General features: G+C 39.4%; 1 protein-coding gene and 1 pseudogene across 1 annotated transcript; one reads left to right on the top strand and one right to left on the bottom strand.

Moving 5' to 3' along the window:
- The first annotated feature begins 424 nt into the window (after window positions 1-424).
- Window positions 425-4880, top strand: LOC133721909 (DExH-box ATP-dependent RNA helicase DExH1-like; annotated as a pseudogene).
- Window positions 4881-7125: 2245 nt separating this feature from the next.
- LOC133722970 (protein FAR1-RELATED SEQUENCE 5-like) lies at window positions 7126-10965 on the bottom strand. Its single transcript, XM_062149811.1, has 6 exons — window positions 10789-10965; window positions 9915-10186; window positions 8875-8942; window positions 8653-8819; window positions 8243-8532; window positions 7126-8086 (listed from the first exon to the last, which is right to left on the bottom strand). The coding sequence occupies exons 1-6, from the start codon at window positions 10963-10965 to the stop codon at window positions 7126-7128; spliced, it is 1935 nt and encodes a 644-aa protein (XP_062005795.1).
- Window positions 10966-24634: the final 13669 nt, after the last annotated feature.

Genomic DNA, 24634 nt, shown 5'->3' with positions numbered 1-24634 from the left:
TATTGAATTGTTGAATGCCTAATACAACCTTGAGGGTGCCCTTATATAGACTCTAACTCATGACTAAATCCTATTTAGTTTAGAACTAGGAAATAACAAACCTGCTGGAATTGGAACTCCTTATTAGAACTCTTTTTTTTTTTTTTTTTTTTTTTGAGAATAAATATTAAACATATTCTAAATCTATGAAGATAAGGAAAATAAACCTAAAAATTATAGGAAACTTATGCTTGCTTACGACGTTGTTTCGCGATGCGTTTCTCAAGTTGCTGCTCGAACTCTTCTGCGAGTCGTTCTACATCAGTATCCCCACTTGAAAAGAACTCGTCCTAGAGTTTATATCATGATCGTGGTCATCGGCCCGAAACTCATGGATATCACTTACATTGAAAGTCTCTGAAATTCCCATGGATTCGGGAATGCCTTTGTCATTGATCTTTTGTACACTTTGTATGGACCATACATGCGGGGTTGAAGCTTGTTATAAGTGCCAGCGGGGAATCTTTCTTTGCGCAAGTAGATCATAACATAATCTCATTCTTTAAACACTTTCTCTCGCCTATGAGAATCTGCAAGGGCCTTGTATTTTGCATTGCTTGACTCTAGCTTCTTCTTGACCTCTTCCTGAACTCCATGCACTTCTTTAGCCATAGATTCCGCTGCCACACTAAATCCTTTGTCTTTTGAAATATTTGTTAAGTCGACAACATGCTTTGGCGCTTTGGCGGAGAGACATACACCACAGAAAACGGAGTCCATCAAATAGATCGATGTACGGAATTGTTGCAGGCAAACTCAACTTGTGGCAAGACGTAGTCCCATTGATTCGGTTAATACTGCGAATCATATTTCCCAATGTTCGATTCGTAACCTCGGTTTGACCATCGGTTTGTGGGTGAGCGGTGCTACTACGAGTAAGAGAAGTTCCGAACATCTTCCACAAGGTAATTGATAGGATCATTCCCTATTGATATAATCCTCTAACAAGACTTTTGTCTATGAGATTTTTCAACACATGTTCTTTATAAGCTTTTGCGTTCTTTCAAAATGGCAGGGATTAACGTTCCCTGTGGCAGAGCTATTTCTAGAAGATGTTTTTGGAGAAAACTCATTATATAGTCAAGTCAGAGTCCGACAAGATGGAGAGGGGAAATTCCAGGAGAAGGAGACAGCAAGACTCCAAGAAAGATCCCTTAACTGAACTATTTGAGGCAATCTTACTTTCCTATCATTCTAAGTTTCTTACCAAATCAATTTTAAAACTTGCATACAAAATTATGTATTGACAAATTGTACCACTCTTGGTGCACAAAAATCCTTGATAACCTTGTTTTTTTTTTTTTTTTGAATAACCTTGTTTAGATCCTTAAGGTTTTCCGGTTTATAGCTTCAGCAGTTCCTACATTATTTCTGCAGGATGTTGATATTGATATTCGCTATAAAAGTTACAGCACATCTACATGAAAGTCTCTAGAAGCTTGGTCTGGTTCACAGCTTGATTTGGGTCTGGTAAACCACTTGCTTTATCACCATCCTGGTTTTTTTTTTTTTTTTTTGAAGGGCCATCCTGGTGTTTTATTACTTTGAAGAATTTTGTGCATTGTTGCATCTTTGAAGAATTTTGTGCATCGTCGCATCTGACTGTCCAATATGCATGTCTTTCTTACTGAAGATTCTTTGTCTTGATAGTGAAGACTACTTTTATGTTCAAAATGAATTTATGTCCTTTATTAATGCCTTGTAATCATCATATCATGTGTAGGTCTGTGGAACATATATGTCGCTATGAGAGAGATGGAGCACTTCTTGTTTTCCTTATGGGCTGGGATGATATATCAAAGTTACTTGGCAAAATTAAGGGAAATAGATTCCTTGGAGATCCTGAGAAGTTCATGGTTCTTCCCCTGCATGGGTCAATGCCTACTGTCAATCAACGAGAAATATTTGATCGTCCTCCCACTAACAAAAGGCAAGCATATTGTGTTGGAAAATTTCATTTAAATTCAGGCATGGAGCAGGACCATCATTTGATCTTAGCATCTAATTTCTGTAGATCAATTTTCTTATGATGTTTAATTCTTGGGCCATATGGTGTTTCGGTTGGTTCTTGTATAGTTGTAAATCGTATGTTGAGAGTATGCTTCAATTCATTGGATTGACTGAAAATAGATGTTGCAGTTCAATTGTATTTGTGTGTGCTAACATCGGTGGAATCACTATACTATTCTGCAAGATCCATGGTGTAATAGTTCATTAGTAGTATCCCTACCCCTACTTTGTTTCAGCTGTCTTTCCAAATTTTATATTTTCTTTATCTATTCTTGTAGAAAAATTGTGCTAGCAACAAACATTGCAGAGAGCAGTATTACCATAGATGATGTCGTGTATGTCATAGACTGTGGAAAGGCAAAGGAAACGAGTTATGATGCTTTGAACAAGTTGGCTTGTCTATTACCATCATGTATTTCAAAGGCTTCAGCACATCAGGTATAATACCAAGAGTAGCAGCAAATCATTTGCTTTATTTGTATTTTACTTCTTGAGACCCTGCCAAACTGGATCTTTTTTGCCTTTTAAAAAAAAAAAAAAAAAAAAAAAACATGTGCTGGATCTTTTTTGCTAACTGAAACATTATTTGTTTGGTGAGATGATTTCAGAGACGAGGGCGTGCTGGCCGTGTCCAACCTGGAGTTTGTTACAGACTATATACAAAAATGATTCACGATGCAATGCTCCAATATCAGTTACCTGAAATTCTCCGGACACCTTTGCAAGAGTTATGCCTCCATATAAAGAGTTTGCAGCCTGGAGCTGTTGGATCATTTTTGGCAAAGGCACTTCAACCACCAGATTCTCTTGCAGTTCAAAATGCCATCGAACTTCTCAAAACTATTAGAGCTTTAGATGATATGGAGGAGCTTACTCTGCTTGGTATGTATCATTTTATGCAATTATGTCTCTACTGAATATCATTGCCATAGTTGATTGAAAAATATTTCCTATTAGGTCGCCATCTTTGCACACTACCATTGCAAACATTGGAAAGTTGCTTCTAATGGGTTCTATTTTTCAATGCCTTAATCCTGCGTTAACAATTGCTGCTGCCCTAGCTCATCGAGACCCATTTATCCTACCAATAGATAGGAAAGAGGAAGCTGATGCTGCAAAAAGATCCTTTGCTGGTGATTCTTTTAGGTTAGCTCATTTGCTGAACGTCATTGCTGAATTTCCGAAGTTTGACCTTGGTTCTCTGGCTAATCTGGACATTTGTTGTTTATGCAGTGATCACATAGTAGTTGTTAAAGCTTTTGAAGGATGGAAAGATACAAAACGTAATGGATCAGAAAAATCATTCTGTTGGGATAACTTTTTATCACCAGTAACCTTGCAGATGATGGAGGATATGAGGGTGCAGTTTGTAGATCTATTATGAAACATTGGTTTTGTCGACAAATCCAGGGGTGCTAATGTAAGCTCCTAAACTTTAAGGGCTCATTTGGTATCCTTTTTGTTTGTTTGTTTGTTTATTGAGGGATAGGGAGAAGGATAGGAGAGGGGAGAGAAGAGAAATTAAGAGAGACAGTTAGAGAGAAAAGGAATAAAACCTATTGGGGGAGGTGTAAATAAAAACTGAAAACAATTTCAAAAGTTTGTTTAGGTTTACGTTCCGAACTCAGTCTGTCTATTCTTCCCTTTCCTGCTAATTTTATTTCTCTGATTCTTTTTCCTACTACTCTCTTTAACTTGCAAGACAAGAAACAAAAATTAGAATTCTTACCAACAGAACACCCCAGTTTTTCTTGTTCAAGTGATATATATTGTCCTTTTAATGTTTTGTCATTTCACAATCAAAAAGGGTCCCATTGCTTGATTTTGTTTATTCTGCACTTATTTAACTGTTTTCTTTCCCCAGTTTTTCCTTCCAAGTATTTTGGTCAAGTGGCCTATGTCTGTCTAAAAAGAGGAGGATTTGGCAAGATGACCATAGTATGTTTGTGCAGGCTTACAATCAATACAGCCATGACTTGGAGATGGTGTCTGCAATTCTTTGTGCTGGGCTTTACCCAAATGTTGTGCAGTGTAAAAGAAGAGGAAAGCGGACAGCATTCTACACCAAAGAAGTTGGTAAAGTTGATATCCATCCTGGATCAGTCAATGCTGGCGTTCATTTATTCTCTCTGCCCTACATGGTATACAGTGAAAAAGTGAAGACAGCCAGCATTTACATCAGAGACTCTACAAATATATCAGATTATTCTTTGCTTTTGTTTGGTGGCAATCTCATCCCAACCAAAACCGGCCGGAGAGGGCGTTGAGATGCTTGGAGGCTACCTTCATTTCTCTGCATCAATGAGTATTTTGAAGTTGATTCGGGTAACGCCTCTTGGGATCTCATGTTAAATTTATTACTTCTGTACAGTAGCTGCATATACACTACTTTTTACATTGTCAAAACAATGGCCTGAATAGTTTGGTTTTTGGTTACAGAGATTGCGCCGTGAACTTGACAGGCTTTTAAACAGGAAGATTGACAAGCCAGCATTGGACGTCTCAAGTGAGGGAAAGGGGCTGGTATCTGCTGTGGTTGAGCTATTGCATAGCTCAAATGTAAACTAAATTCTTTGTTCCTCGTGTGCTGTCAGCACGGTTTTGTAGTCAAACCATTTTTCTATAGGAAAGGAAGTGTTCGGCAGTAGAATTTGTCTCTTATTATGTAATAATGGAAAAGGTTATGACTAGGATTACTAACATGCCAACTTACCGGACTACTTAAATGGTTTTGAGTTAAAAGATATCTCTCTCGGTGTTTCTTCGTGAAAGGCCTATGCAGTGTTTAACCTATGATACAATGGCCAAAGGAAGCCTTTGTTTTGTTTCATCCAAACCCGAAAACCACACATAAGTTGTATATTTAAGTGAATCTGACGTATACTTTTTGCATCAGAAAAATTGAGAATGAGCGTATATTCATTTAGAACTTGAACCCGCTACATGGCAACTGCAAAGTTGGATTTTCTGAGTAATTAAACCAGCAAGGGGGAATAAGCAATGCTGTGAAGACTGTAGGCCTGGGCTCGGGGTCGGGTCGGGCCCGAAATTTGGTGAAACCGAGACCGAGCCCGAAACAATCGGTTCGGGCTGGTTCGGGCTTTTTCAAAAGTGAAACCCGATAGAAACCGATCCCAAACGGGCCGGTTCGGTCCTCGGGCTTTTCGGGCCCAAATTCCCAGCTTTGTCTGCAAGTTCAATAATGTGCAAAATATACCCAAAATTTGGTAAGAGGCGAGGTTTGAACCGCCGACCTCTAACACAAAAGTCTTACTCCCAACCACTTGAGCACAAGACAATCTTGACATTGTGCCTGCAAAGTTTATATTTATTTCCTCCTAGGCAGCTTTTCTTAGTTGCGGAGACCAAGAAAGTGGAGACAACTTTCTTTTCTTTTCTTTCTTTTCTTTTCTTCTCCTCCCTTCCACCCGTCCTTTCTTTTCTTCTTCTCCTTGGTAGCTGCAGCAAGCCAGCAACTTTTCTTGGTGGTGGGAGACAACTGACAACTTTTCTTTTCTTTTCTTTTCTTCTCCTCCACTTCCACCCGGTCCTTTCTTTTCTTAGCTGCAGCAATTCCCATTATGCAGTTTTTATTTACCATATATTCATCAAATCAACACCATAGATCATCCTCACCGAAAACCCATAATCCCAGATTCTTTCTTCAGTTCCTTCCTCTTCCTCGTCTTTCATCAACTGCAAAATACTCTTCTCTTTCTTCCAGTTCATTCTTCATCAATCTACTTCGATCTACTTCAATCTCAAGCTCAGGAGGCCATCAGGAAAAGCCAGGGCGGCATGGGAGAGAAGAGGAGTGAGGATGAGGATGAGATTGATGATCCTAAGCTTAAAGAGTTTTTGCAGGTGATCCAACCTAGGATAGCAGAAGAGAGAGCAGAGGAAGAAGGGGAATGAAGAAAGAGCAGAGCAGAAGGATGATTCGGTCCGTATCGGTTTTTCGGTCCCAAAAAATATCAAGCCCGAGACCGACCCGATAAATTGTAATTCGGGTCGGGCTTTGCACCGAACCGGTATTTTCCAATACAAAACCGAACCGAATCGGGCTTTTTTGATCGGTTCGGGCCGGGTTCTCGGGTTTTCGGGTCCAGACGCCCAGCCCTAGTGAAGAGTTTTGTTATTATTCCTAGTCTAATAAGGAGTGCGACTGTGGGTGTTGAAAGGCACCGTTTTGCTGCATAAGTTGGGCAAAGAACTTGGCTGACCACAACCACTAAAAATTCAACAGCTGTCCATTAAAAAAAAAAAAAATTGGCTAGTTGAAGCCCCAAACGGAGAAAACGTTTTTCATTTACCGTCTACCACATCTTTTGTGCAAGTGTTTTAAATATCAGTAGAACAACATAACTTATAATGATATATTATGAAGATGCTCACAAATGACATACAATAAGCCATGAAAATTATAACGTTATAATATGAAGATGTTCTTACTTGAGTCAAAACACCAGATAGTTGAACATCATGTTCACTATTTCCTTGTGTTTCTGAACTGACACCGTTGCTTTCAAATTCCTACAAATGGTTTGAATATAGATGTAATTCATCAAAGTTATAAAGTAAACTCACTTATTCAGTTTAGAAGGATTAGAACTGTACCTGCATGGGTATTTTCCTTCTTGTGGGAGCTTTTGTGGTTTTCTTTGGTACTTCACTCTTTTTTTGTTCAATCGGGTCTTTGAATCTGGTACGTGGACGGCCAATTGTAGCTTTTCTTTTAACTCCACGGACAATTGTTGTTTCACAAGCATTAGATTGAACTATTCCCTCAACCTCTTCACTTTCACCCAAAGTAGTATTCACTTCTCTACTATCACTAGAACTTCTCCCCTCTTTCTCAGTGCGATTTTTCTTTATTAACTCTAAGCCTTTGAGCATCTCAACCAAACATTCATGTGCATATCTCGTTAACTCTTCATCATCTGCTGCAACAGTTAAAGTATCACGAGAAGTGCGGCACAAGTAGCCATACCGTTTGCCAATCGACTCCTTAGGATTATTGTGAACCTCAGTAGGATGATAACTAGTAATACTCATAATTTTTGCTTCTCTTGTCCATCACTTTAAAATGTATTGCGGTGGAATCTTCTTCACATTCTTCTTGTCAAACACTTTTAGTGCATGAGCACACAAAATCCCAACAAAAGTAAACTTTTTACAACTACAATTAACATTTTGTGTTGAAGCTTCATATTTGACCAAGTGCTCATTATGTTCAGAACTATATGATACTATATACTCTGATGTCATTCCGGACTTACCAACCTTGTAAGTACTATAATTATGAATTCTCACAAATTCTTTCTGAAAGAGCAAGAAAACCTCTGGAGTATAGACATCTGCTCCATGTTGCAGCATATGTGCACTTACTGCTAAGACAGGAGTTGTTTGTATCATCTTATATTCAGCAATCAACTCTTGATATCTTTGATCAGCCAAAACTCTTTCATAATGTTCGAAAAACCGCAAAAGATTATGCTCTGGCTTCAAATATTTCTTAAGCACATTATTCATGCATTCACTTCGCTGTGTGCTTTTCATATCGGCAGTGAAAGTGTGTCTCTCATACACTATTACCCATTTTTCTCGCAATTCAAATAAATTAGTCAACCACTTGTTTTCCTTGAGGCTATATTTCTCAAGCATATCATTCCATACTAATAGCCACTCATGCTCAAACTCATAGTCATACATAAAATTGCTAAAATCATCAAAAAATTCTGAAGATCCATGAAAGACATGACTGAGATTCTTAGCAGCATTTTGATAAAGATGCCAAACACATAAGCGATGAGTAGCTTGTGGAAAAACATCTTTTATTGCTCTAGCCATGGCAACAGACTGATCAGTAAGAATGGTCACTGGTTGCTTACCAGACATAGCAGAGAGGAATGTCTCAAATAACCACTTAAAAGATTCGGTTGTTTCATCATATAACAAAGCTGCACCAAACAATGTTGTTTGCTTATGATGATTAACCCCAACAAATGGTGCAAAGGGTCGACCATATTCATTTGTTCTATATGTCGTATCAAAACAAAGCACATCTCAAAAAAGACTGTAATCACTTACCGATCGAGCATCAACCCAAAATATGTTTGTGATCATGTCATCCTCATCAAGTTGGATTGAATAAAAATATGACGAATTCTCAGATTGCATCTTTTGAAAGTACTGCAATATAGCACCTGCATCTCCCTTTTCCATTTTAGACATTCGCTTTCTATGTATGTAATTCATGTAATCCTTCTGTGAAAATCCAAGGTTCTCTGGCCCTCCTACTTCTCTACTCATCAACTCCACAGTTGCTTTTATGGAGAAACCAGAATGTTCAGCATCATCTGCATGTGCTTTTTGTGCCTCAGATATACTTCTATTGACCTTAAGCAAATGCTTCGTTGGAGTACTAATCAAGGCATAATTATGACTTTTCTGAAATGAGACAACCTGGAAATTTCCATTCTTCTGCAATAGGATGGTCAGATGCACTTGACAACCACATCTTGCAACTGGTTGAGAATAAGATGCATTTGTACGACGCTTGTCCTTTTCTCATAAACTTTCTTTTGAACAACAATAACATACCCATGTCACAAAATTCTCACTATTTTTTCTACTGTTTCTGATCCTCACATTGAATCCATGTTTGCCACCATAATTCTTATAGAACTTATATGCACTCTCAACATCCATAAACTCTTTTCCAAGTATGACCTCTTCAATTGCCTCAACATTGTTTTCAATTTCATTCACTACATGCAAATCATCAATAGGCTCCACAATGAGAATCATCACACTGCTCTTTACCTTGTAATTCCTCATAATCACTTATTGGTTGATTGGCCATGCTTGTACAAATTTCACTATCCATTAACCTGCAACAGAGTATCCAATTAGAATCAAGTAACCAACATTTGTCATCGAAAGGGTTTCAAGAAGCTAAACAAGAACACAATCGAAATCTGATTACCCATAATTGATGATCGAACTCTTTGGATTAGAATACTAAAACATACCGCCCAAATCAGAGATCCAGTACCCATCGTCGAATGCCTATAGAATGCAGAAGGAAACCCGTATTTGGGGGGGGGGGGGGGAGGAAGAGAGAGAGAGAGAGAGAGGCTTGGACAAAAGATGTGGTAGACGGTAAATGAAAAACGTTTTCTCCGTTTGGGGTTTCAACTAGCCAATTTTTTTTTATTATTATTTTTTTTATGGAAAGCTGTTGAATTGTTAGTGGCCTGACCAGGGCTGGTCAGCCAAGTTCTTTCCATAAGGTAATGGAATATTAGGTTTATCTAGTTTATGTAATAGTCTCCTCTAGGTTTGTGATACGTGTCCAGTGCACAGCTAGCCACTAGTTGTTTGGTATTTACGGACATTTTGCGTCGTAGAAGAATCAATGTATGAAAATTTGCTTTAATCTTTCTTTAGCTTTTCATTTCTCTCTCTATTGCTCTGCTAGGGTTGTAAACCCTAGCAAAGATCTGCAATATTAATTGTTTCGACACTTCCTTGTTGGAGAAAGATCTGCAACATTGTGCCTAGATCAAATATCTAATCTGGTCATAAGCGAAGACCATGGATGTACAAGAGCAAACATTGGAAATAAATGAAGGTTGAAAACCAATTATTTGAAAAGAAAATGAGAGTATAGGAGTACTGATAAATTATTTGAAGTCAATTAAATAGAATCACAATTGAACAATTTAAAAGAAAGAAAAGCAGTATGAAGAGTTTCGCAACAATCAAATGTACAGCAACTAACATCAAAACCATACCTCACGAACAACCTCTGTCAAAGGCACAGCCTCCTTAATTTTTTTCGGAGCTCCATAAATTTTTACCTAACATTTGAGCTCAGAACGGCATTAACGGGGAACAGGTAGACTGTAGTGTGGCTTTCAATACCTTGACTAAAAACCTGAGTCAATTTGGTTTTTGCCAAGGTCATAGTCGTGTATGGGCCGCGCCTGTCATATTTGATATCAACCTCTGTATCATCCTCATCCTCCGCATCCTCCTCCTCCTCCGTCGTTTGATTCTGTCTCCGTCTCCTTTCACGGAGAACCTCTTCTGCTAGCTCCTTGGCAGCCTCCAATTCAAACCTCTCCATCACCTTCCAAAAAGAAAACGGAACATCAGTAACATCAAATTGATTATAGCTAATGTAGTGAAAGCTATAAGGATGAAAGGTGAAAACGGTAGACAAGCGTCAAACCGAATATAAGGACAATAAGTGAGATAAATCTTTGAGTTATCTGAATTGTTGAATGCCTAATACAACCTTGAGAGTGCCTTATATAGACTCTAACTCATGACTAAATCCTATTTAGTTTAGAACTAGGAAATAACAAACCTGCTGGAACTCCTTATTGACATATTAAATGTATTTTTTTTTAGAATAAATATTAAACGTATTCTAAGTCTATGAAGATAAGGAAAATAAACCTAAAAATTATAGGAAACTTAGGCTTGCTTACGACGTTGTTTCTCTATGCGTTTCTCAAGCTGCTCCTCGAACTCTTCTGCAAGTCATTCTACATCAGCCTTAAAGGTTGAAAATCAATTATTTGAAAAGAAAATGAGAGTAAAGGAGTACTCATAAATTATTTGAAGTCAATTGAATAGAATCACAATTGAACAATTTCAAAAGAAAGTAAATCAATCTGAAGAGTTTCGCAACAATCAAATGTATAGCAACTAACATCAAAACCATACCTCACGAAGAAACTCTATCAAACGCACAGCCTCCTTAATATTTTCCGGAGCTCTATCAATTCTTACTTCAACAGTTGAGCTTTCCGGATCGGCATTAACGGGGACCAAGGTGACCGTGGTGCGGCTTTCATTACGTTGATTAAAAACCTCAGCCAATTTGGTTTTTGCCAAGGTCATAGTCGTGTATGGGCCGCGCCGGTCATATTCGATATGAACCTCTGTATTATCCTCATTTACCGCATCCTCCTTCTCTTCCGCCGTTCGATTCTGTCTCCGTCTCCTCTCACGGAGAACCTCTTATGCTAGCTCCTTGGTAGCCTCCAATTCAAACCTCTTCATCACCTTCCAAAAAGAAAACAGAACATTAGTAACATCGAATTGATTGTAGCTAACGCAGTGACACATATAAGGATGAAAGGTGAAAACGGTAGACAAGCGTCGAACCAAATATAAGGACAATAAGTGAGATAATTCTCTGAGTTATCTGAATTGTTAAATGCCTAATACAACTTTGAGGGTGCCTTATGTAGGTTGTAACTCATGACTAAATCCTATTTAGTTTAGAACTAGGAAATAACAAACCTGCTAGAAGTGGAACGCCTTATTGAAATATTAAACGTTTTTTTTTTTAGAATAAATATTAAACGTATTCTAAGTCTATGAAGATAAGAAAAATAAACCTAAAAATTATAGGAAACTTATGCTTGCATACGACGTTGTTTCTCTATGCGTTTCTCAAGCTGCTCCTCGAACTCTTCTACAAGTCATTCTACATCAGTCTCCCCCACTTGAAAAGAATTCGTCCTCGAGTTTACATCATGATAAGAAGCGTGGTCATCGGCCCGAAACTCATGGATATCAGTTACATTGAAAGTCTTTGAAAATTCCCATGGTTTCGGGCAAGTCAATGACATAGGCATTGTCATTGATCTTTTGTAGCACTTTGTATGGACCATACTTGTGGGGTTGAAGCTTGTTATAAGTGCCAACGGGAAATCTTTCTTTGCGCAAGTAGATCATAACATAATCTCTTTCTTTGAACACTTTCTCTCGCCTATGAGAATATGCAAGGGCCTTGTATTTTGCATTGCTTGATTCTAGCTTCTTCTTGACCTCTTCTTGAACTCCATGCACTTCTTTAGCCATAGATTCTACTGCCACACTAAATCCTTTGTCTTTTGGAATATTTGTTAAGTCGACAACATGCTTTGGCGGAGAGACGTACACCACAGAAAACGGAGTCCGTCCAATTGATCGATGTACGGAATTGTTGTAGGCAAACTCAATGTGGCAAGACGTAGTCCCATTGCTTCGGTTTATTTCCACAGGTACCCCGAATCATATTTCCCAATCTTTGATTAGTAACCTCGGTTTGTGGGCGAGCGGTGCTACTACAATTAAGAGATGTTCCTAACACCTTCCACAAGGTAATTGATAGGATCATTCCCTATTCCTACCAGGCTTTCACTGTTTTAGCCCACTAACTTGTATTGGGTTTAGCCCAAATGAATGACCCGTTTTGTTCTAGCTTGAATTGTTAGTGTGAGTCATAGTTCCCTATTAGTAATAGACTACAAGAGAATATATTGTTGTAACTATTTACCTTGTATATGTAGTGTAGTACAGTAGTACACAATAGTTGTAGTACGATTGTAATCTGTTTATATTATATACACCACAGAATGGGTTTAATAAAACATCAGAAATTCATTCTCTCAAAAACACTCTCCAAGTTCTTATATTCAACTTGGTATCAGAGCAAAGATCCCAAAAGGACTTTGTCTCTCTTTTTTCTTTGGTCATCAGAAGCCAACAATCTGATCAGTCCCAAATCAGTGTTGCTATGTTTAATCTTAATCGATTCAATTGATTCGTCCAGTCCAATTCCTTCCGATCAAATCCGGAGTCTTTGTTCATGAGTTCTAGTTTCTTGATTGTTCTTGTTTCCGCTTCAATTTATCAACAATCTCAATGGGTGATGATGGCAAGGTGTTGGAAAATACATCAGAAGGTCAAAAATCAGAAGGAATACAGAGGTTTGGAGTTTCTGTCAACAACTCTGAATCTTCTGGTTCATTCGGTGGTGCCAAACTCAGTGGAATCACCAAGTTCCTCACATGGAAGAAAATCATGTCAGTACACCTACATGGGATGCATAAGATGGGGCATGTTACTGATGTAATCAAGGCACCTGATGAGGCTGATGCAGAAGCATATGCAAAGTGGGAGGATACAGATGGGTATGTTATGTCTGTTCTATACAGGGCTATGACAGATGAAGTAATTCAGCTGATTGAGGGATGTGACACCGCTGCACAGATATGGAAAACCTTGGGGGAACTGTATATGAATGAATCAGACTTTGTACAAGTTCATGAATTGATGAGCAAGGCTTCAAAATGAGTCAAAATGGACAAAGTATGTCTATTTTCTATACTCAGATGAAGAACATATGGGCTGAGATTGATCAGAAACGTCCATGTAAAATTAAAAATGCTGAAGACTATGAAAAGGAAAAGGAACTTGAGCGAGTTCACCAATTCTTAGATGGGCTTGACTCAAAACATAGCACTGCAAAGGGGAAATTGTTAAGAATGGCAGAACCTCCTTCTTTACTTCAGGCTTTTACCTACATCCTTAAGGATGAATCTAACCAGGATAGCCTCAAGATAGCATTAGTGGAAATTTCAAGCTTGGCTATTCATGGAAGCTCCAAACCTCCTGTCTCTCAACAACGTCTCCATCAACAAAGTCCTCCACCAGGATTCTCTTTACCCCCACAGGGACCGCGTCCTCGACCTCATTGTTCGTTTTGCAAGAATCTTGGTCATGTCAAGGAAACTTGTTGGAAGTTGAACCCTACCCTCATAAGTCACATCCCAAAGGCAAGGCAGCGGTTCAATTAGTTCAGGAGCAGAATTACTATGGAATTGAAGGACAAGATCTCACTGCTACTGTGGCTACTCATCCCTCTGTATCTATGGTTGGTCGTGGTAAGATTGGTATGGCTTTAAAGATTGCTGACTTTATTGGTGAAAATACTTGGATGATTGATTCTGGTGCCTCAGATCATATGACTTATGACAGGTCTTATTTTACTCATTTATCTCCTCCAGCTGTGTCTAGTGTCACCAATGCTAATGGTGAAGCTTTTCCAGTCCTAGGAATAGGGTTAATTCGTGTTACTCCTTCATTAGAGCTACACAATATCTTATATGTTCCTGATTTATCACATCAGTTGATATCTGTTCCTCAATTAAATGCTCAATCCCATTGTTCAGAGACATTCTTTCCTATGTATGTCATTTTTCATGATCTTCGAACCAGGGAAATAATCGGTTGGGGGTATTTGAGGGGAAAACTGTTTCGTCTAGACCAAATGTATACGGGGAAGAAACCAGGAAAGATTATTCGAGCCACTTTGACTTCGAGTTCTGACAATTTGAGTGAGATTTGGCTATGGCATCGTCGTTTAGGGCATCCTTCTTTTCATAACATGAAAAAATCCATGCCCTCATTATTTGTGGGTATAAATGAGTCAATTTTACATTGTGAAATGTGTGTCTTGGCTAAAAACCATCGTTCCAGTTATTCTCTTAGTTTTTCAAATGAAAGTACAATTTATTCTGATGTATGGGGGCCTTCTAAAGAACCCACTTTGTCTACCATGCACTATTTTGTGTTGTTTATTGATGATTGTATTAGACTTTCTTGGGTTGCACTTCTTAAAACTAAAGTTGATGTTTTTCCTGCATTTCAAGCTTTCCGTACACTTGTACAGACCCAATATAATGGCATCATCAAAGTTCTTCGTTCTAAAAATTGGGGGGGGGGGCGGAGTATGTTAATCATGTTTTTCGGGAGTTTTTTCAAACACATGAGATAGTTCACCAAACTACTTGTCCACAAACACTAGAACAAAATGGTGAATCAGAATGAAAGAATCAACACCTTCTTGATATAGCTTGTGTCCTACTCTTTAGTGCTCATATGCCTAAGTACTTATGGGGGGAGGCTGTCCAAATTGCTTCATATCTCATTATTCAACTCCCTTCCAGTGTACTTCATTTGAGGTCCTCTCCACACATGTTTCCCTCCCTTCTTTCCATAACCTACCTGCCCATGTTTTTGGTTGTGTCGTCTTTGTCCATATTCCCAAAAATCAGAGGTCTAAGTTGGATGCCCGAGCACTCAAATGTGTGTTTGTTGGATATGGGGTAAATCAGAAAGGGTACAAATTTTTTCATCCGCCTACTCGAAAGTATTATGTTACCATAGATGTCACCTTTTATGAGGATATGTGTCATTTTCCCCCCACTGTAACTTCTCTTCAGGGGGAGAATACATTTTTTGAAGAGATGCTTTGTGGTGGAAAGCAAGAACAAGAGGAAAGTGAAAGGCAAAGTGATACTGAGCTGTTAACTGGCCAACATAAATCCATTGTATGGGAAGTTGGAACATCTGAATCAACTGGTCAAAATGAATTATAGGGAAGCTTGGAATGTGCCAAAGTATCCTTCAAACCCACGGGCCTCCCATGCATCCTAGCTGGGGCCATGGCTTATAACGCCAGAGTGCCACTCTCTTTGGCGTTGGCGCCATGCCTGCCTCCGTGTAGGGTGGCATTATGACCTCTCGTAGGGACGTCCTTCCTTGCAGGCATGTTTGCGGCATATTTGTGTGATCTCGTCACTTTAACGGGGATCGAGATGAGACATAGTAGGGACAGACCACCACAATTCCTATCGTTCCTGCTGAACATCCGTGTTCTTATGTCCCCCTAACGACGGGAAGACTGTCTCATCAAAGTGACAACCCGCAAATCTAGCGGTAATGAGATCGCCTTGCAAGGGCATTAAGTGGCGAAAGATTGTCAGAGTCTCAAATCCAACATAGTTGCCCATTCGTCTGTAAGGACCTGTCAGAGTGCGCTGTGGCAGCGCAATTGGCACATAAATGGCTTACTCAAATGTGCATAAATACGGTACTTGTACCCTGTCACTAGCTGTAACGCAGAGGTAGATTGAGTGGCGGTGTGTCATAGATGAATTAGTATAGCTGCATGCGATATTGCATCACCCCAAGCGGATCTAAGGAGTTTGGTGCGCATTACCAATGTCCTGACTACCATCGTAGTCGTTTTTGCGAGACCATTTGGGTGTGTTCATGAGAATATGATGTCCAACATCAGTCCCATTGCAATATCCATCGAAAGTCTTTGATGTAAACTCTCTAGCATAGTCAAATCTAATTGACTGGATAGGATGATTCGGGGAGTGAGCCCGTTGTCATATGATATGTGCTAGGAGTGTAGCATTAGCAGCATTACAAGTGGGCAATGGCATAACACGTGACCATCGTGTTTGCGTGTCAACCAACATCATGAGATATTTAAACGTCCGCAAGTTTGTTGAACTAGTCCACAGAATCCCCACCGATTCTATGTAAGAACAGAATGAGTATGTTCATTTGCTTTGCATAAGACAGTCTCAGTCCTAATTTTCCTAAGGAACGGGCTTTGTAAATCGAGCAATAGACCTTAGAAGCAACCAATGAAGATTGTGGTTAGGCCTGAGCGTCTAAAACTCTATTTGAAGCAAGTTGGTGATTGCAGCAACACCTGGGGCGCCATCACCATGATGGATGCCATCTATGGCGTCATGGATAGGGACTGCGCCAGCCCTAGGCTGGTGGTGGACGGAGGCGGTGCCCTAGGCAGCAGCGTCGGTCGCACTTAGTCTAGGAATCAACTTTTGATTCATGCTTCGTTTTGCTCGAAAGAAAGGATGTCCATGTGAAGTCTTTAGTAGACGAATCATCATATCATGACTATGACGACCTATCATGTCGTGACAAAGCCAATATGTGTCTAAATCCAAGAGATCTTCTCTCATAACTTCGTTGGATTTAATAGCTCGAATAGTGACATAGAGTCCACTAGAGAGATACATAAACTTCTCTAAGATGTGTCTTTGTTCGCAATCGTTAGAGGTATTGCAAAGGAACACATTTCCATTCTCTACATGCGTTTTCGCATGGAATCTGTTGGCTATTCATAAGAGCGATTTGCCCTAGGAGCGTAAAGAGTTTCTGTGACAGTAATCAAGGTGCCATTTGGCAAGGGGAAATTGGGCTATTCCATGTCCTTGAATTAATAGTGATGGCCCAGCCATCGTAGTCACAAAGTCATATGCTCAAAATCAAATTGGAGTCATAATGAAAAGAACTCGAAATTTTATTCATAAGCCAACGGAGTTATATCATTGTCTCTTTAACCATAAGGAGAATCTAATCCAAATGCTAGCTAATGCAAAACAAAGGTAGTCGTTTGACTTCTTTTGGTAACTCCAAAATAAATATGACCAGGTAAGTAGAGAGATGTCGGTGGATCAAAGCTCGCTTAAGTACCACATATCTCAAAACCTTCCTAGACATCATACTCATTTTGGATGAGCCTCTGTGAAGAAAAACTGAACCAATGGCATTTACGTACTACAAAGTATTTGGCAGTTGCCTATTACATCTCTTGGAAAAATAAAGACTTAAACAGAATTAGCGATCAATTGATCCCAGCCAGATTTGTAGTCTTCAACCCTTCACTCTAGATCATCTTCTCGATCTTCTTGTTCCACATAGTGAGCTTCTCTTGCTTCACAATATGCTTTGTAGGTGGTGATAATTTCTTCACGAGCTCTACAAATGTGTGTCCAATGACCAGATACTCAACATCAGGAACATACATCTCGTTGCTCAGATTCCATTGATTGAGGCGCTTTGAAAGCGTCATTTAGATGGCTCTTAGCTAGTGTTGGTGGCTCCACCAACATGGCCAGAGGCATTGCCTCTAGGCCTGGCATTTGAGCCCGTAACCCGCAAACCCGCCCGAAACCCACACGGTAAAAACCCGCACGAACCCATCCAATAATTAATTCAGGCTGAGAAAAGCCCGCACGCTAAAAACCCGTAAATTAACGGGCCGGGCCGTGCTAGACCCGTTAGGCCCGTTGGAACCCGTTAAGTAATTTTTGAAAATTAAAACCCTTTCTACTCTGTTGAAAGAAAGCGATCCATGACTCTTTGCCATGCTCTCTGCCTCTCTCGTAGACTCCATGACTACATCTCTCTCTTCTTCATCCAAATCCACAATTTCAGAGCGAGAGATATCTGAGCTGGGATTGGGTTCTGAAGTGCTTATTGGGATTTGGGTGGATACAAGGTAGTGAAGGTACCATCTCTGATCTCTCTCTTCAGTTCTCAGTTTGTCTTTATTGCTTTTGTTGTTGAAAGTATGGATCTTGAATCCTTGATGGATTAAATCATTGAATTTGTATCATTGGGTTTGGTTGTTGCTTCTCTCTGGAGTGTTCACCAACAATCGCAAACAGTGAAATATATAGTTTGTTTTTGTTGCTTACAGGTATTGAAGGCAAACCCGTAATCTGGGTTGTTGCTTCTCTCTCATGTCTTTACTGTTTTGTTGCTTCTCTCTCATGGCTTTCTCCTGTCTCCAATACCCACAATTCCTTTTGTTTAAAACCCTTTAGGCCCCGTTTGGTTGACCGGAATGTTACAGTGGGAAAATGAATTGTACTAATTTTCCTTTCAAGGATGGAATGGAATTGATTTAGCATTTCCATTTGTGGTGTTTGGAAGGATTCAAGACTTGAGATTAGAAAATGGTTTGAGAGAATTGATTTGTTAATGATTTTCCAATAATGCCCAATTCGAAGATTAAAATGAATGAGTGGAGATAAGAATTATTAATTGACTAGATTTTATGAAGGGCTAAACAAGTAAATTTTCCATTCCATTGAATGAAGGAATTGAAATACCACACCCTAGATGGTATTTCTATTCCGCCTCTTTTATGGAATTGAACTCCGGTCAACTCATTTATTTTACTTTCCTTTCCAGACTTATGACTTAACCAAACACGACAATTTAATGGAATGTGAAACTATTTCACATTCCAGATTTGATTTCCTGGCTAACAAACGGGGCCTTACAGTTTTTGGATATGGGTTATTGTGTGTGGTCTGAAATTGAGCTTTAATAACTCTTCTGTAGTTATTGAGCTTCATGTAGCACCTCCCCTGCTTCATTTACGTGAAGACCATTGTTTAATCTTTAATAAAACCTGGTTGGTATTTGATCAGGGAGTATTGCAGTACCATTTTTTAATTATATGGATTAGTGTGTAGTCATGTGTACATATGACTGGAATTGCACATGCATTGTTCATTTAGAGTTATGTCCTAAGTTGAATACGAACAAGGCTGCAGCCTTTAACTACTCTCACCATTGTGCAATTATACTTGAATTGGTACAATTAGAAGATTAACCTCAGTATGTTTCTTTTTTTTTGCAGATGAGTACAAATGATGAGTCCCAATTTATATCTAAGGAGGAAAGAGGAGAAGATGTAATGGGTTTTAACGGGTTGCTTTGATAAAAAGTTATATCTAGTTGCTTTGATAAAAAGTTACCCAAAAAAAAAAAAAATCTATTTACGGGTTCCAACGGAAAACCCGCAAACCTGCCGGGTTTGGCCCGCCACCCGTTAAGCTAACGGGTTCTTATCGGGTCGGCCAGTTAAGAACCCGCACTATACCCGCAAGTTGCAAGGCCTAATTGCCTCCTTCTCTCTTTCCACGTTTACCTCTTCGGTTTCGTGTTCGCCTATTTTGACGGTTACCTTCCTAAGTAGAGCGATTATATGGTCCAGAACGTCAAGAAGTATCCCTAAGATTAGGGTTTCGCTATTGGCGCCCTCTCTTAGGGGCGCGACTATAATTGGATTCCGGAATATGCTCTATTTCCACGGATCTCGAATTATAGTTCTTCACAAGGATGTTGTCATGCTTTTCAGCGACATTCATAGCTCCAATAAGCTCATGAAACCTTGTGATCCGTCCTGCAGTACCATCGATTCGATAGTTCTTAGCGACCATTAATGCAGAGACGGGGAAGGTAGAGAGAGTCTTCTCAATCAACATCGCATTTGTGATCTCTTTACCACAGAATTCCATTAAGGATTTAATGCGAAATGCTTTCGAGTTGTAGTTAAGAACTGACTTGAAATCACAGAAGCGAAGACTATGTCATCTCACTTCTACGTCAGGAAGCAGGGAGTCACGGACATTGCCAAATCTTTCTTCGAGTGAGACCCACAGTCTTCTGGGGTCTTCTTCATTCATACACTCGTACTGGAGCGAATCATCCATATGACGAGTCATTAAGATGATGACTTTCGCCTTATTTGCCTCGAAGGCTGCTTTATTTGCTCCCAAAGCTTGAGCTTGCTCAACAGTTAGCACATCCTAGCTAGGCTCGAGAATCATATCTAAGATTCCATTGGCCTTGAGATGCTGGCAGACATCACAAACCCACCTGTGATATCCAGAGCTAGTTGTTCCCAATGGAGCAAAATTCAATTTGTTCAGGTTACTCATCCTGAAAGAGAACAAGAAAAAGGGTTAGTTTCGGAGCGAAAAAGCTACCACGAAAACATATAAAATTTCTGAGCGTAATCACTTCCAAGAAATTAGGAATTTCCGAGCGTAGTCGTTTCCGAGAAATTTGATTCTAAGAGGGGTTGGATTAGATCGAAACAATAATATTTGTGTTCGATCGTTTCTTCTCAACAAACTCTAAGTTTGGAGGACTCTACAAGCTCCAAGCTTGGAGTAAGCACGAACCCCCACAGTTCGGCTTAATTAGGTCTCCCCTATGATGAAGAAAGGGGGGTAGAAGAAGGGAGTTTGCAAGTTCACGAGAAAAAGAAGAGAAATTCAATAAAAACGGGAACTTTTAGTAAAAAATACCTCGAAATAGGTAGCCGGAAAATTTGGTCGGAAAAGTGGCCGGCGTTGACCAAAGTTGACCAGTGCTGACATGGCGCTAGGGTTCTCTGCTGACGAGGCTGTGCTGACTGGCTTGCTGATGTGTCCGTGGGCTCACATAGTGAGCCTGGTGACGTCAGTAAGTCAGTGGGCTGCCTTCCATTTTTTTTTCTTCTCTTTTGACTTGGGCCCGCCTCTCCCTCTCTTTTCTGCTTCTGGGCCGCGTCTCTCCTCTGGGCCACAACTCTTTTAGGCTGCTTCTTTCTTTTTTCTTTTTTTTTTTTTCTTTTCTTCTCTGGTTTTTTTTTTTTTCTCTTTCACTGGCAGAGATGCTGCCGATCCGGTAAGGTTTTGGCAGGCTTCTGGAGATCTGGTCCCGGTTCCTGGAGCTTGGGGTCAAGTTGGCTTTTGTGGAAAAGTATGACAGTGAAAAGATGTCTGGAAGCTTGTGAACCGGGCAGGGATATTTTTCTCTGCTTGGAGGGCCGGTTCAGTACTTTTTCGTCCGTTTCTGGGGGTGGCCCAGCCGGTTCTGGACTCCTGGAGTTAAGATCTTCATGGTGGGGGGCGGAGGTTTTTGGGATTTGAAGGTTACGAATTTAGGGTTTCAGGGTTAGGGCTTTGTGCTGATAACGTGTTTAAGGAAAACTGAAATTGGGAGAGAATTGAGTCGTGTTTTCATTGATAATAGGGACCTCTTTTTATAGAGGATTACAAGACATAGAATTAGAGTTGTACAAGGAAATTTAATCGTACAATTAATCGGATATCTATGAATATCTCAGAGAATATCTCTAATTCCTAACCTTATTACAACTAGGTCAAGTAACTTAGAGTTTGAGCCAGACACATATTCTGGATTTACTTAAACATTTCTCAAATTTAACAAAAACGCATTAGATTGGAGCCTGTTTGGATTGCGTTTAAAAAGTATTTCTCAAATCTAACAAAAATGCTTTTAGATGAAGATTCACTTGAAAAGTGCTTTTCAAACTCACCCGAGCATTATAGCCCCTCTGGGTCTCAATTCCCAAACATGCTTTAATACTCTTCCAAACAAATATAAAATTAATCAAGAGAAGAATATATATTGTTGGCAATCTGAGAGTAATAAACTTCCAAATAGAGAAACTCACCAATGGTCATGGCGACAACAGCAGCAGCTCAAGCACAACCTACTGTGGTTATGAATAGGATTACTAGCATGCCAACTTACCAGACTAGTTAAATGGTTTTGAGTTAAAACATATCTCTCTTTGTGTTTCTCCGTGAAAGGCCTAGCCTATTCAAAGTTTAACCCACGATACAATGGCCAAAGGAAGCCTTTGTTTTGTTTCATCCAAACCCGAAAACCATACATAAGTCTGATTTTGCATCTGAAAAATTGCGAATTAGCAGTAGTATCTTCATTTAGAACTTGAAGTTCTTGGTACATTGTAACCGCAAAGTTAGATCTTCTGAGTAGTTAAACCGGCCAGCAAGGGGGAAGAGTTTTGTTATTATTCCTAGTCTAATAAGGAGTACGACTGTGGGTGTTGAAAGGCACCGTTTTGCTGCATAAGTTAATGGAATATTAGGATTATCTAGTTTATGTAATAGTCTCCTCTTGGTTTGTGACACATGACCAGTGCACAGCTAGCTAGTTGTCTGGTATTTACAGACTTTTTGTGTTGTAGAAGAGTCAATGTATGAAAAGTTGCTTTAATCTTGCTTTAGCTTTTCATTTCTCTCTCTATTGCTCTGCTAGGGTTTACAACCCTAGCAAAGATCCGCAACATTGTTCCGACACTTCCTTGGTGGAGAAAGATCTGCAACATTGTGCCTAGATCAAATCTCTAATCTGGTTACAAGGGAAGACCATGGATGTACAAGAGCAAACATTGGAAAGAGATAATGGTTGAAAACCAATTATTGAAAAGAAAATGAGAGTAGTGGAGTACTGATAAATTATTTGAAGTCAATTGAACATAATCACAACTAAACAATCTTAAGAGAAAGAAAAGCAGTTAGAAGAGTTTCACAACAATCAAATGTACAACAACTAACATCAAAACCAAACGCACAGCCTCCTTAATATTTTCCGGAGCTCCATCAATTCTTACCTCAATATTTGAGCTTACCGGATCGGCATTAACGGGGACCAAGGTGACCTTGTTGCGGCTTTCAATACGTTGATTAAAAACCTTAGCCAATTTGGTTTTTGCCATGGTCATAGTCGTGTATGGGCCGCGCCGGTCATATTTGATATGAACCTCCGTATCATCCTCATTTGCCGCATCCTCCTTCTCTTCCGCGGTTCGATTCTGTCTCCATCTATGGAGAACCTTTTCCACTAGCTTCCTGGCAGCCTCCAATTCAAGCCTCTCCATCACATTCCAAAAAGAAAATGGAACATTAGTAACATCAAATTGATTGTAGCTAACGCAGTGAAAGCTATAAGGATGAAAGGTGAAAACGGTAGACAAGTGTCGAACTGAATATAAGTAAAATAAGTGAGATAAATCTCTGAGTTATCTGAATTGTTATTGAATTGTTGAATGCCTAATACCACCTTGAGGGTGCCTTATATAGACTCTAACTCATGACTAAATCCTATTTAGTTTAGAACTAGGAAATAACAAACCTGCTGGAACTGGAACTCCTTATTGAAATATTAAACGTATTCTAAGTCTATGAAGATAAGGAAAATAAACCTAAAAACTATAGGAAACTTATGCTTGCTTACGACGTTGTTTCTCGATGCGTTTCTCAAGCTGCTCCTCGAACTCTTCTACGAGTCGTTCTACATCAGTCTCCCTTTAAGTTCCAAACTCAGTTTGTCTATTCTTCCCTTTCCCACTAATTTTCTTTCTCTGATTTTTTTGTTCCCTTCTATTCTCTTTAACTTGCATGATAAGAAACAAAAATTAGAATTCTTACCAACAGAACACTACAGTTTTTCTTGTTCAAGTGATATTGTTCTTTTAATGTTTTGTCATTTGACAATCAAAGGACGTCCCTTTGCTTGATTTTATTGATTCTGCATTTAACTTTTCTCTTTCCCCAGTTTTTCCTTCCAAGTATTTTGGTCAAGTGTCCTATGTCTGTCTAAAAAGAGGAGGATTTTGCAAGATGACCATAGCATGTTTGTGCAGGCTTACAACCAATACAGCCATGACTTGGAGATGGAGTCTGCAATTCTTTGTGCTGGGCTTTACCCAAATGTTGTGCAGTGTAAAAGAAGAGGAAAGCGGACAGCATTCTGCACCAAAGAAGTTGGTAAAGTTGATATCCATCCTGGATCAATCAATGATGGGGTTCATTTATTCCCTCTGCCTTACATGGTGTATGGTGAAAAAGTGAAGACAGCCAGCATTTTCATCATAGACTCTACAAATATATCAGATTATTCTTTGCTTTTGTTTGGTGGTAATCTCATCCCAACCAAAACTGGAGAGGGCATTGAGATGCTTGGAGGTTACCTTCATTTCTCTGCATCAAAGAGTGTTTTGGAATTGATTCGGGTAACACCTCTTGGGATCTCAATCATCTCGTGTTAAATTTATTACTTCTGTACAGCAGCTGCATATACACTACTTTTCACATGGTTAAAACAATGTTCTGAATAGTTTTGTTTTTTGTTATTGGTTCTCACAGAAATAGCGCCTTGAATTTGACAAGCTTTTAAACAGGAAGATTGACAACCCAGCATTGGATGTCTCTACTGAGGGAAAGGGAGTGGTATCTGCTGTGGTTGAGCTATTGCATAGCCCAAATTACACTAAATCATTTGTTCCTTGTGTGTCAGCACGATTTTGTAGTCAAACAATTTTTCCATAGGAAAGGAAGTGTTCGGCAGTAGAATTTTGTCTCTTATTATGTAATAATAGAAAAGGTTATGAATATGATTACTAACATGCCAACTTACCGGACTACTTAAAATGGTTTTCAGTTAAAAGATATGTCTCTGTGTTTCTCCGTGAGAGGCCTATATAGAGTTTAACCTACGATACAATGGTCAAAGG

This window comes from Rosa rugosa, chromosome 7 (assembly GCF_958449725.1).
Source record: "Rosa rugosa chromosome 7, drRosRugo1.1, whole genome shotgun sequence".
NCBI classification, from domain to species: domain Eukaryota; kingdom Viridiplantae; phylum Streptophyta; class Magnoliopsida; order Rosales; family Rosaceae; genus Rosa; species Rosa rugosa.
The sequence above is the reverse complement of the archived record's forward strand: the minus strand, read 5'-3'. Positions and strand labels throughout refer to the sequence as shown.

Excerpts from the sequence above, each read along its gene's own strand:
- LOC133722970 (XM_062149811.1), bottom strand. The coding sequence starts at position 10,965 with ATGACCTTGGCAAAAACCAAATTGGCTGAGGTTTTTAATCAACGTAAT. Across the intron at positions 10,187-10,788 it reads TGATAGAGTTTCTTCGTGAG|GTGATGGAGAGGTTTGAATT; the intron begins GTATGGTTTTGA and ends TCTTTTTGGAAG. Across the intron at positions 8,087-8,242 it reads GATGCAGGTGCTATATTGCA|AACAAATGAATATGGTCGAC; the intron begins GTACTTTCAAAA and ends TACGACATATAG.